Below are 14,494 nucleotides of genomic sequence, written 5' to 3'. Positions count from 1 at the left end.
TTCTTATTGAATGTCATGCATTTTGAGTTTAATGGCTATTTTAGATTTCTATTCCATTAGAATATTGATTAACAATAAATACAAATTTAAGGCACTGTGTGCGCTGGTTTATTTTCGGTTCATCTCGCCATAGCTGTCAGAGAATGTCTCTTTTATAGAGTGTTGATTTGGGAAGAAGAAAGCCAAGCTGTTTGTCTCAGCGCTGGGACTCAGAGACAGCCGTATACTGACAGCCCACTGCACAGCTGTGCTGCCCTCATAATCACAATAATGAAAACCTAAATAATTGATATGTTCCCGCAGAAAATGCGACATTCACATTTGAATTAAACATTACAAGGTGGATTGTGTTTGAAAACGGAAAACTAAAGTTCTAGACATAAAGGGCAGGAAGCGCAGAAGTTGAAAGTGAGGATTAGCGCGCTGGCATTGTACCACTGATGTGCTGACCTGCAAGTCTGGTCTGGTTTCTCTCCACTTTCTGTGTGCTACCGTTTTGACTTTCTTCCTTTGCACCCCTCCCACCCCATTCTTATCCACTTCAGGAAAGTGGGATGTGCTCTCGTCCCGAGGGGTTGATCCGATACAGGTCAGGTTAATCAATCCAGAGGGAATGAGAGGCTGTGCTGGGAGTTTTAATCAGGCCGAGACTTTGGAGACTCCGACCTCTCCACCCTCCAGCTGCCTACTTCATGCCAGCATGTTTGTATGTGTGGTCACGTTTGAAAACTTGTCTCTCTCCCCCCCCCCCCCCTCTCTCTCTCTCTCTCTCTCTCACAACTGCACTCTATTAACAAACTATTTTTCAAGTGTGAGTTCAGTTTTTATGCGTTGTGTGAATGGAATTGTGGAAGACACAGATGGATATATAAGCCATAGTCATTTCTTTGCTGTCTCAGGAGAGGGAGGATAGGGGGAGATGGTAGGAAATGGTAGAGGCTTTCTAGGGCAGCTAAGGAGGACTGATGGGCAGCCAGCGGCCTGTCAGCATGCCAGGACTGGAGTGGGCACTGTGCCCAGGCTGGCGACGACCTCCAAACTGCCTGGGGAAGAACCAAGCACACCATCTTCTAGTGATATAAAAGTGAGAGAGATACAGAAAGAGGAAAATCGAGATATAAAGAAAGCAAAAAGATACGTTGGTGAATGTAACCTGTAAACTCAGATCACAGATAAAATGCATGCAGTGTCAGATGAGCACAGCCATCCATCGACTTGTTCGACTCCAAAAGCCAACCAAGTGGATGATGCTTTTTAGCTAGCTAGATGTTAAACAGTTAGTCAATGCCTTTTGTGCCCAATGCAACTGACAGTTTAATGTACCCACTGGAGCTTTTAGGCTGTATAGTGAGTATGTATTAAGCAACACTAAAATTAATGCTCAAATAAAAAAGATGGTTAGACAAATAGTCTGTGTATTTGTGAAACCAACCTTGCGTAAAGTGCTGCACTCCATTCCATGATTTATAGGCGATTTACATAGAAATTAGTTTTGCTTGTGTTTCATGAATGAAGCCTGCTGTCAGACTCAGAGCTGGAGGTGTGCCTTTAGCTGACCAAGCATTTGGCCGTTGCATGATCCTGCAACGATTGCATTTAATAAGATGACAACAGTCATGCCAGGTTATCTTTCTTTATTTATCAGATGAAAGATACACTTTAAAATGTTGGCTTCGATTGTGTTTTTTATGTCAGTTGATCCTTAGCGTTCTGCATTTATCATGTAAATTGTTGATTTTGTTTTTGATTGTTGTCCATGCGAAGCCACTAAGCAAATACGCGTACATGGACATTTATCCTGTATAGGCTGACATTGTGTGTGATCATCAAAACACAATACAAGATGTTTGAAAAAGGCAAACATTCATAATAGCATGCAAATGCAATCAATGATCGTTTCATTTTCCTTCTCATGGAGGACCCATACAGTGCCACATCCAAATCCAAACCCGTCCTGTGCCAATGTGGAGCGGCTGTCAATAAATCTCCCACACCCCAAGTGGGAGAAAACCCAGCAGACACACAGCATCTCCAGCCACATGTCCCTGACTGCTGCGTTCATCTATTTATTAAAGGATAAAGTAGCTCGAACAGCCCACATGTTTTATAGCAGGTTCCCTGCTGGCTCTCCACACTACACCAAGTCCTATCAGACTTCTTACTGGGAACAAATTGATGGAGAGGAAGGCGGAAAAAAAACGAGAAAAAGCGAGAGCGCGCTGTGTGCGTCACAGGAGAGAGAGGGTGACTGATGTGCGGCCAGTTTGGCCTGTGTCTGGTTTCCTGAGCAGTCAGTGTAGAAAGCCATATGGGCTCAGAGAAGAGAGAGCGACATGCGCTCACTTTTACAATGAAAGCCGTGCGCATGAGTCACCTTCTTCTAGCTTGAGAGAGGAATACAAAGTTTTAATGCTGTAAAGACGGCACAGAGCCGGCATCTGGTGCTGCATACTATCAAAGGTGTATATAAACCACAAAAGGTGCATTTTTTTTTTCAAAGAATTGAAGCAAAGCAGGTTAAATGTAGAGTAAAGTAGAGTATATATAGAGTAGTACAGGTTGAAAAAAAAATATGAAACACAAAATTATGAATGAAACTGCTGAAAATGTGACCCTGTATATAAAGTTTGGTTTCAATCATTGATTTTACCATCATTTTAATTTTGGCATGACCTTACTCAGTTAATATTAAAGTAAGTGCCCTACATAGAGATGTAGGAACACAAGAGTGTGTGCGTGTGTGTGTGTGTGTGTGCGCGTGCGTGCGCGAGAGAGAGAGAGCACAAGGTGAATGAATAACAGAGGGTAAAAGAGAGGGCAACATTAAACATCTGAGCAGCAGGTGATAGAAAAAATACAAAATGGCAGAAGAAAGACAAAGATGAAAAGTGTGAAGGGCAAAGAGTAATAAATATGCACGAAAGCGACAGAAAGATTGCGGAACAGACTAAAAATACAAGGTGCGAATGACCGAGAAGGAGAGAGACCGTATGAGTAGTGAGATGCATTGTGCGTGTGTGTTTTCTATGTAGATCCCACATGTCTTTGATTTGAGAGTCCGCCTGGTATCTGGGTTACTCACAGACAGTGTTATGGAGAGACGCTGGAGTTTTAATGATATACAGCACAGGCTGCTCTCATACACCTCAACACGCAGATCTGTCAGGACCGCTTCACCATTGATCTCCCAGCGGCTGTCGCAAAGCACCCTGGGAAACACAACTGGATTGCTTAACCCCACCCCCAGCACGTGTTGAATCTTAACTGACCCCTCCTATTCATTTCCACCAAACCACATGGCGTCGTCTGTGCGTATAGGGGAGGAGGGACCTTTACAGTATTTGTGACTCAATGGGAAAGCAGACTCGGTTATTATAAATGCTGTACATTTACAGCAAGAAAGCCGCTTTACATATGATGAGATGCTACCAATGACCCGATGCCTGTTTCCATCTACCTGCTTTGTTTAGTCAGATGCCGATAGGAGAGGGACATACTGGGAAGTGCGAGATGAGTCATGAATATTTTTAGGCTGTTTTCCCAGAAGAGAGGCTGTAAATGTTAAATGCGTAAAAAGTTAATTTAGTCGACTTTTATGAGCACACCAGCATATAGATGGTTTTAATGCAAATAGACATGGAGTAATTTAACAGGATCTTTCAGAGCTTTTCTTCCTTTTTGTGTTTTTGTTTTTCCCTGTGCACAGTGTGTAAAGGGGGAGAGAAAATGAGGCATTAGGCGGCACAACAGATTGTTTTGATTAGCGGTTGTTGGGATCTTTGGTATGGGTGGCATCTTCTCTCTGATTCTCATTTTCTCTTTTTGTCTCTCTCTCTTCCTCTGGTACCTAAGCTCTTGGTGTGCAGTTGTGTAACTGGAGGAGTTCAAGAGCTCTCTCGAGTTTTGTCAGCTCATCTTTATCTCACCTCTGTCTTATTTCTGTGTTCTGTAAGACACAAAAAAAATGTTTACATAATCTTTCAAAATCAGGTCATTGTCCAATCTGAATGCATTGGCTTTTGCTCTGTTAAAGGAGTAGTCCACTTTAAAGATGGGGTCCATTGACTTTTTATAGTAGGAAAAAAATACTATGGTAAGTCAATGGGCCCCATCTATAGAGTGGACTACTCCTTTAATTTAAACTGAAACAAAACTACAGATCCCAAATGCTGCTGGTGTTCTTTAGGCACCTATAGATTACACAAGCTGGCAGGAACGGGATGCTCAGGATACATCAGGATGATGTTCATGTGTGTCAGTACCTAACAATAGCTGGGAGATATATGGCATAGACAATATACATACATACATACATACACATACATATATATATATATATATATATATATATATATATATATATATATATATATATATATATATATATATATATATATATATATATATATATAGGGAGAGAGAGAATGCTGAATGGTTATTGAAAATGTCATTGAAATGTGTATTGTTATAGCCCCAGTTTAAAGCAGTATATGTGATACTATTCATTTCAGCCGTGTTTGTCACCTGTGACCTGTTGGACTGGGCAGGTGAAATGCTGGATAAGACTTTGCATTGGCAATGCAAAGGGCATAGGTTTGATTCACAGGTTGACACACATACTGATAATATATGCACTGCAAGTTGCTTTGGATAAAATGTGTAAATGTTGAATAAAGGTTGTCAGGTGATTGGTGAATGTACCCTTTCCACATGAGACCTGACAGTACACCTTTAAGCTGATAGTAAAATACAAAAATTTATTGCAGGCATTAGCATTCATGCTAATAAGCCCTGATAACCCTCCAATTTTTTTAATATAAATGCAGCTTTTTCTTATGACCTGCAAATAAAGGCTTAATGCATTTACTTGATATGCATGTGTCTATGGTATCAGTCGTTACAGTGGGTTGCGCTGTGATTGCAAATACCTCGTGAGAAAGTGTTTTATAATGTTTAATAATATTTCTTCATTGCTTGCATGCGTGCGCCACCATGTGGTATTATAGAGTCATGCAGTCACTGTATATTTAATGTGTGTCCAATTGACCATTGTACATGAAATGAAGTTATGCATATTGTTTTTAAAAAAACTATTTTGCACCTAGCATGATGCACTTTAATTGTTAATTGCAAAAGGTTTATTGCAAATTTATTAAAAACACAGATTACATTATTAGACTGTGCTGTTTTTGCTTTTATACATTAATATTTTTAAAAATAGTGTAAGTTGTAGCCTATTAAATGTTAATTTGGCATGTGCAATTAATTAATCTATATTCTTTAAATTATGTTTGTTGTAATTACTTAATTAGTACACCAGGGGGCGCTTACAGCGCTCATTACAGTAATTATGAATGCGAACTATTAATAGTACTAAAGAACTATCAAGCGCATTAGGAACTTGAAACAAAAATTAGAAAAATTAAGCATTGTCAGTACAGTCATACAGTTTTTAGAAAAATCTTGGCCTCAAGGCAAAACTATTTCTTTTATATTTTCTATGCATGGAACTGCTAATAAAAACCTTAGATTGAGTTTAAACTCTGCCAAGATTTTTAGTGGAAATTATTAAATAAATTTTACATATGCCACATATGCATGTAAAATAAAAATGTAATATTCACTTCCGTTCAAACGTTTAGGGTCACTTGCCCGAATTGTTTCGCATGATCTTAAGGTTAAATGCGCCAATTTGTTTGTAAATGTAGATAATTACGCAAACATTCTTTTCCTTTTTTTTTTTTTAAATAACATTTTTATTAGGAAACATTATTGAACTGCAAAATTAAGAAATAACCAATACGAGCCGAGAATAGAATGAAACGAATACGTTTCATAAGAGGACATTTTGCAACAGTTGGTGGCTTCTTTAAAAAGTGCTTACTTATAATTTAATTTTTTTGTCACAACATTATTTCTGTAGTTAAATGTGTGCCTTTGTCTTACTTCTATTAGCTTTCCGTTTTTCAAAAATGTGGAAAAAATATTAATAAAGAATAGGTACGTGACCCTAAACTTTTGATCGGCAGCATATGTTTAGAAAAGCAATGCAAAACAACATAATAACCACCAGTACAGTGTAAAATAAAATAAACAGTGTTTATTGCTCACTGTGCGTCAGGGTCCCAGGGTGAGGGAGGGACCCTGGAGACGGGCCCAGGTTTGCGATGGGAGGCGTAAAGGTGATGGCTGGGCGTGTGGATTAGAAGATGAGATGAAAGGCTCTGGAGAGGTCGCTTTATCATGCACAGACTGCTCGGAAATTGAGTGGCGTCTCTCACACCAATTCTGACATGTCTGTAGGACGGCACTCAAAAGAAAGGTGTAGGGGAATTGAGGTGGGGGTGATGCTGGAACAAGGCGCTCTATAATTCTGGCAGTCTGGCAGTGACCGAAGCTGTAAAACACTCATTGTATTTGCATTCCTCCTGAATGATAGGGTGTAATGTAGCTGTTTATGTCTGCAATATTTGTTATCAGTCTAAAATGGGTTTGCTGATAAAAATGTCCTCACATTACAGCACAGTTTGGTCTTGCTTGCTTACAATTGTGAGCGGATATCTGATCTGTCCAAGTTGCTTTAATACAACTGCGTCTTTTATGTGGAAAGTGATTTACGGGGTAGCAAGAGTTGAAACGTCAAAGATCAGATGCGTGGCTTTTATTTCTGATGTCACTCTGGGATTTTTTGTTTTTCTCCTGTTCGGATTTATTGCGGTAAACTATTGCTCTAAAGAGAATGGAGATTATGCGCAAGTGAAGTTTAATGGAAGAATGATATTTTCCAAGCCGTTAACCCTTTTATTCGCTCTCCTTCTCCATCCCATTGAACTTTTTGCCTTTCTGACTTTTGTCCAGAACAGATTTTCATATAAATGCGTGGAGTTCCACAGATATCTCAAGTCCATTCACAAACGCATTGTGTTTTGAATTACCACGGATCCAAATTGCGCATTTACGCACGAGAATACCAAAGCAGCTTGTCCTCCTCGGGTAGTACTCTGCTATGAATTTTCACTAAAGGCTCCCCTGCCAGTTCTCATCTGCTGCCCTCTTGTGTTGTTCTGCACACAATTCAATAGCCTCCCCGAATTCCTTACTGAACAGCGCACGGTTCCTCTGCTCCCCCTGCGCTCCTCCTCCTCTCCATTGTATCCGCGTAAAAGACGAAGGGGGTGCGGAGAAGTGCGATCAGGGAGGGTTAAGTTGTGCCATAGAAGCGGAGAGGTGTTAGTTCATATTGCGAAAACCAGCAGAGTGAGAAGTGGAGAGTTTGGGCTTATTGCCATATAGTTGCACTTATATTTTTCTAATTTCTTTAAACTTCTTCCATGTGGCGCTCAAGTCCCATCTCATTTAGACGTCCACTTTCGTGCCGTTTTATGAACCACTGTTGTCTTAACAGATGTCAGACTCCGCTTGCGCCTCCGGTCGTATAGGTGCTTTACGCACAGCTGGTGTTTAAAACTGAGGAACTTGGGCTACAGTAAAACAACGGATTGAGAGTCTCTGTACTTCAAGAGTTACTTCTGTAGTCAGGTTACATCTGAAGGAAGCAGCTTCTCTAAGCGGATTACTATCATTTCCTAATGTTTCCCCAGAGGAGGCTCTTCACGTTTCCATTTCTTGGACGAGGAAGAATGGATGTAAGAATGAACCAAGGACACCTAATTCTGGCACTGACCCTCATCGTCTGCAACTCACAGCTGCTGGTGGTCGCCAACTCATGGTGGTAAGAATTATTCTTGCAAATATTGTAAAAGTCAACTTTCTGATTAACAGTGAGTTACATATCTTCGAGAGGGATGAAACCGTATATAACTGTTAGCTGAGAACAAATGTGGAGGCTTTGTCACAATATTTACATTGGGCAACAAATGGCCGAACTCTTCGTAAATAAGGGTTCCAATATTCAAGGCAGCACGTCTTGAGACAACAGGTTTTTTCTATAAGTTAACTTTGTTTTTAACATCAGTATTTAGCACTTTTCCTAAGGCGTAACATAATCTGTGCATCCTGTACACATGAAAAAAACATACAAATATTTAGTATGCTAGTAAGTTATAGTATACTGTAGTATATTATAGTAATTACGTTATTAAATCACCTTAGTAATTTAGACATATACTTTAGTATTCTGTAGTATTACTATTGGGAATTAATCAATTGTAGTAAATATAGTATACTTATATGTTTACTAAGGTAAGGTTCAACAACACTATACATTGTACTATATAAATACTACTGTTCACTATAGTAAATATTAATGTGTACTACAGTATTTTATTATGTGGGTAGACCATAAAGTTTCATAAAGATCAGGTTAATTATTAATGTTATGAATCATAGATTTGCAATTTGTCCCATTATGGAATAGAAGAGAATGTACAACTGATACATGAAAAATAGAATATGTATTTGATCATTATAATCAAGTTATATTTACAATCATCAATTATGTAATGCATATACTGAATAGCAGCACATTACACTTAGTTTTAAAGTATGCACGTGCGTAAAAATATGTTTGTGTAGCTTAAATAATGATTTTTATGCCATCTCTTATATGTAGTGTAAACTCGGTTCATATTAAAACCCAACTTGTTTGTGGCTAATGATCGGTGTTCTGGTCTTTTTTTGGTGATGTTTCAGGTCATTAGCCATGAATCCCATCCAGAGACCGGAGATGTACATCATCGGAGCGCAGCCTCTGTGCAGCCAGTTGACGGGTCTGTCCCAGGGTCAGCGGAAGCTGTGCCAGCTCTATCAGGACCATATGGTTTATATCGGAGAGGGGGCAAAGACGGGCATCAAGGAGTGTCAGTACCAGTTTAGACAGAGGCGATGGAACTGCAGCACGGTGGACAACACATCAGTGTTTGGCCGCGTGATGCAGATTGGTAAGTCAGGTGAACACCATCGTGCGCAAAGCTCACATGCACTCAGATCAAACGTGGTCAAATTTATCAGCATTTCGTTAAAACAAAATTTGGTGATTGCTTGCAATTGATTGTTTTACGCATAAAAATATCATACTTGCATTAGAAAGTTTTATGTTATAAAACAGAACATGCTTGCGATGCAAAAATGTTACGCATCAAAAATCGGTTTGCCATGCACTGTTTTAACAAAAGAGAAAATCCAGATGTTACTTGGTGAAAAAAAAATAATTCTAACACCTAGTTTTAAATAATTATTTGTAATAATAATTGTTTTACTAATGTGAAGTATTGAATGCAATGACGCGCTTTTGTGATGCATTATACTTTTGATCATATGCACATGACTTTACTGAACACTGAGTTTTGTGTATTAGTTTATGCATACATGGATGGCTAAATAGCTTTTAAATAGCACATCTAAATGCAGAAAATAACTATAGATTGAGCTTAGCACGTGTTGATCCTTCATATAATATTTGTATTAATCGAAAACAACGTGTATGCGTGTGCATGCGTATAGGCGGCTCTTTTTGCGTCAATTGAGTGTTAGTTCCGCTCATCAGTGAAACAAGGTGTAAGACGCGTCATGCCCCCCCCGAACAGCACGGGACTTATTTGCAGTCAATCGTGAGGTTTATATTGAGGTGTTAGTCGGCCCATTGTCCAGCGTTGCTTTTGAAATGCAATGACACGATGACACGGAGTCGGGATATCCGGGACTCTATTTGAAGTCTGGGCACCAAAGGCCCATAAAAGTGGCCCTCCAAATTCAATAGGCGCATCGCTGGAATGCTGGTACACACCCGTTTAAACACGCTTTATTGTGTGGTGCCGAGATTAAGTGATTTGTATATTCTTTTTGAAAATTTATTTCTGTTTATATTGCAGTCTATTAATATTTTTGGGTGCACTGTTAAAAAGAAAAGTGCTAAAAGGTTCTTAGATGCAATGAAATTTGTGGAAAGAACAATTTCCTTTTATAGTTTTATTTTAGTTTATAATGTTCATTCACAACAGAAAGGTTCTGTGGATGTTAAAGGTTCTTTATGGAAAATACCTTTATTTGTAAGAATGCATGTATGAATGATATCAGTCAGTCTGTCTGTCTATAAACCATAATTACTATAATGTATGTAAGCCATGTATTCACATGGTGACATTTTGTGCTTTTTAATTCACAAAACTGTTACTTGTCACCCGTGTAGTCAGAGGCCAGTTCACTTTCATTAAGGCATAGAGGACGTCTGGTTCATTAAAAAGGAATTCTCAAGGCATGCAGTTTAAAAACGTTTTGTTTGACAAATTTCCTCTTGTAATTACTTTGCCGTCGAGCATTGATAGAAAGCGCTTATCTCTAAATATGGTTGTACCAGCAGTTTTTTAACATGTTTCAACAGCTTTTAAATGTTAAACGCTATTAACCGTATTGCCCGTGTTGTTGAGGTATGTGAAATCTGCATTCCAGATGGCTTATTAGATGGAAAAAAAGCAGGTAACACATGCAGAACAGATGCGAGAAAGAGCACAAATTTTTATAAGCCTAGTGCCTCTTTGGCAGGAAATCTTTGCGGGTTATCATATGCCTCATATGAAACGGGAAGAACTGTCAGATATTCATATATTTCTATTAAGAAGGATGCTGTTTAACAGGAGAACAGTGAATCGAGGCCGTCTGTATCCTCGCACACATTTCTAATAATCTTATCTCTCACTGGAGGGCTTACCAGAAAGATTGTTACCATCTGTGCGTTCCTTAAAATTAGTCGCCTTACAAAAAAGTGAATAATCAATTCAGAATGAGGACTTTGGGTGACATTCGGACAGGCCACAATTAAATCCATGTCCTTTTTGTGTCTTTTGCAGGCAGTAGAGAAACAGCATTCACCTATGCCATCAGCGCGGCGGGCGTAGTGAACGCGGTTAGTCGGGCGTGCCGTGAGGGCGAGCTCTCCACCTGTGGATGCAGCAGGGCAGCTCGTCCAAAAGACCTTCCAAGAGACTGGTTGTGGGGTGGCTGCGGGGACAACGTCAACTACGGATACCGTTTCTCCAAAGAGTTTGTGGACGCCCGTGAGCGTGAGAAGAACCACCCCAAAGGATCGTTGGAACATGCACGCACGCTTATGAACATACAGAACAATGAGGCTGGGAGAATGGTGAGTAATTGAACACCATCAAAGTTGGTTACATTTAGCCATACAGACACGTTTATCCAAAGAGCATTTGACTTTTGTCAGAAGAGTCAAAAATAAGTGTTGTTTACAAAGTATAGAAGTATGAATAGAGATTGATCTATATAGTTTAAGCGCTTAAGTGTTCCTGTAGATCAGTTGGTGGGGCACTGGGTTATTAATGTTCGATTTCCTGGGAACACACATTGACGTACACTGTCAGAAAAAAAATGGTTAAAAATGGTCCCAAGAAACACTGGGGCAGAACCCTTTAAAGAGGTCCTAATATGTATAATCTAGGTACAGATATATTTACATTTAGTACCAATATGTAGCTGTTAGGTACTAATGTGAACTATGTAGTGCAAAGATGGGTTTTTTGAAAGGGGACTTTCATCATTGGCAGCTTGGAACCATGTCTGTTTCTGACAGTGTGCTGATAAAAAAACATATAGCTTGAATCACTTTGGATCTGCCAAATGCATAAATGTAAATAGGTTGATCAAAAAATAGGGGAAACTCATTGGGAACTAATCAAATCTCAGAAGCAAGATATCTCCTACTATTCAGTGAATGTCATTATTAAATTTTACTGTGCTTTTTGGTTAAAGGAATATTCCACTTTCTTAAAAAAAATCCCAATAATTTACTTATCCCTATGTCATCCAAGATGTTTATGTCTTTCTTTGTTCAGTCGAGAAGAAATTAGGTTTTTTGAGGATTTTTTCAACTTAATAGACTTTATTGGGCCTAAACAGTTTACAGTTTCAACGCAACTTCAAAGGGTTCTAAATGATCTCAACCGAGGCATAAGGGTCTTATCTAACAAAGTGATTGTAAAAAATAAGTACTTATAAAACCAGAACTTCTCGTCTTGCACTAGCCGTCCGACACGCCAGTGTGACCTTATGTATTATGTAATCATGTGGAAATGTCACGCTTTACATAATGTGAAATGCACATTTGTGGACCATTTAAAAAAACCTACACAAAGACATTAATTAGTATTATTCCACATACAACAACGTCGAAACGGTCCTCTTTCTCCGCACTGGTAAACACTGGAGTGGTAGTTTTGCATACATCATGTGTAACCTTTCGACATGATGACATAATACGTAAGGTATGCATGGCTAGAGCAGACGAGAAGTTATGATTTAAAAGTACATTTTGTTTATTTTATTTTTTTGCTGAAAATGACAAGATAAGACCCTTATGCCTCGGTTGGGATCGTTTAGAGCCTTTGAAGCTGCATTGAAACTGTAAACTGTTGAGGTCCACTAAAGCCTATTAAATTGAGAAAAATCTGGGAATGTTTTCCTTAAAAAAAAAACTACTTTCTTCTCGACGGAAGAAAGAAAGACATAAACATCTTGGATGACATAGGGGTGAGTAAATAATCAGGATTTTCTTTACGAAAGTGGAGTATTCCTTTAAGCTGGAGGAAAACTCGACTGTTCAAACTTCTATTGTGATATTGAGAAACAAGAGCCCAGATCTGCACTGTAAGAGATAAACACAGCTTTAGATGTTTGTGAGTGAGTAAACCACAGGCTGTTTTTCTGTCTCCTGCAGAGCTCCACAAACAAAATAACAAACACAGTTACCTCATTCTCCCGCTCTTCTTAAGCACATGTGTGTGGCTTTACTAAGCTAAACGTGTCCACAGAAGTTAACAAAATCCACATTTGGGGACATCTCTGTTCTGTTCTGAAAAGCAGCATATTCCTTTAGATTGACGGTAAAGTTTTTGTGCGAGAGCTTATTTTACAAAAGTGACCAAATGGCTCCCGTGCTGGCTGGCGCCCTTGGAGTCCGATTGGGGTCAGGAGGTCAAAGCACCACCACCCCAGATCTGTTCTGAAAAATTCTGAGCAAAGGGATAATGGGCTCTTCACATTTCATTATCACATGGTACTTCCCTTAAAACTGTTGCTTAAATGGTTGTCCGATCATAATTTTATTAATTTAACAGTTTGGCCAGAATGAATAGTTTTTTATAGGGTGATGTGTGACCAATAAGTTTAGTCAGGAACTCTCTGACTCTGCACATTTTCTTTCCGAGCGGTTTCGTGCTGTTTTATAGAACAGCTATATAGTAGATTACTGGACCGTATCCAAATATGCGTGCGTAAGGGGGGGGTCTGGCTCCATCAAGCTGTGGACCCGCTGCCACGTTCAGGTGGGCATAAAACTTGAGTGGGCAGCTTATTGCCCCGTCGGAATGCGCTGCAGAATGTCACCACATCCTGCCAAAACACACCATCAAACAGGATTGTGTTCCTCGTCCTCTTATGAGTCCCACACTCTGTCATACCACACCCCGATTCCATCTTCTTTCCCGTAGTTATTTGAGTGCTTTTAAAATGAAACAGTCCCATAAAAAGTCCATTTGCTCGCCGATGTGGGCGCTTGCCGTGGCAGAGCACCGCTGCGTATGTTTGTCTTAGGGAAGATGAGTGTATTTAAGCTGTTTACAGAAGACAGGGCCCCTTCTTTGGAGTTACGGCACTTCTCAGTTCCTTGAATCTTCTCCCGGAGCTCCCAAAGGTGACGAGGTCAAGGTCTGGATGGGGTCTGGATGTGCCTGCTGGGAGATTACATCTCACGTAGTCGAGCTAACCGACCACCCTTAACTTCACTTATTGACTTGCTTTTAGTTCGTTTTTGAATGATCACCACCCGTCTTGATGAAAAGTTTATGCTAGTTTATTCTGAGGTGGGGCATCATGAGGCAGATGTGTTCCCCATTTTCCGGAGAGACCCATCACCTCAGTATTGTTTTTCCAAGGGGCCTGTTTGCAGGAGACTTGTAAAGGCTTTAGTGTTGGTGGGCTTTTGTAGAGGCGTCAGAACCGTATCAGATGCTCCTCAGTGTGGAGTCAAGGCAGGGGTTAGATGGTGCGTGTGGTTCCAGTGCTGTGGGTCACAAAGGCCCGTGACCCAAACTGAAGAGATAAGAGGCCTCTGCTTTCTATAAAGATCATATGTGTTCTGTTTTAAATCAACTGTAGTAGACAGACATGTTTTAATCTTTATTTGAATAATTCATTTGAATACATTCATCCTAATACATTCACAAGACCTTTTAAAGAAGCATATTATCTTTTCGAATGCCCTGTATGGGGATGATGTGGAGGTGTTGTCCGATTTGGGCTAAAGTCTGGAGATAGTTTTGTCATTAGAGGAATAGTTCACCCAAAAATGAAAAATGTTGTCATTATTTACTCACCCTCATTTCTTTATTCTGTTGAACACAAAAGAAGAGCACACTGTTGATGGTACCCATTAACTTCCATAGTGGGACAAACCAATAAAATGGTGTTAACGGGTACCCTCAACTGTGTGCAAACCATCATTTATCAAAATATCTTATTTTGG

The 14,494-nt window shown here is 39.6% G+C and overlaps 1 protein-coding gene across 3 annotated transcripts in view; it reads left to right on the top strand.

Annotated features, from left to right (window-relative positions):
• Positions 1-14,494, top strand: part of wnt5b (wingless-type MMTV integration site family, member 5b) — an 80,447-nt gene that overhangs the window by 57,955 nt on the left and 7,998 nt on the right. For 2 of the 3 annotated variants that reach the window (XM_065265666.2, XM_065265665.2), the window contains exons 2-4: positions 7,602-7,732; positions 8,653-8,900; positions 10,806-11,098. In XM_065265666.2, the coding sequence (XP_065121738.1) occupies positions 7,641-7,732; positions 8,653-8,900; positions 10,806-11,098 (633 nt within the window). In that variant the 5' untranslated portion in view covers positions 7,602-7,640. Of the gene's footprint in view, positions 1-7,589; positions 7,733-8,652; positions 8,901-10,805; positions 11,099-14,494 lie in introns of those variants that run through there. The other variant, XM_065265664.2, reaches the window with a different exon arrangement.

The sequence above is a fragment of the Paramisgurnus dabryanus genome, chromosome 1 (assembly GCF_030506205.2).
Source record: "Paramisgurnus dabryanus chromosome 1, PD_genome_1.1, whole genome shotgun sequence".
NCBI lineage: Eukaryota > Metazoa > Chordata > Actinopteri > Cypriniformes > Cobitidae > Paramisgurnus > Paramisgurnus dabryanus.
Note: the sequence above shows the minus strand (reverse complement) of the source record. Positions and strands in the feature narration are given on the sequence as shown.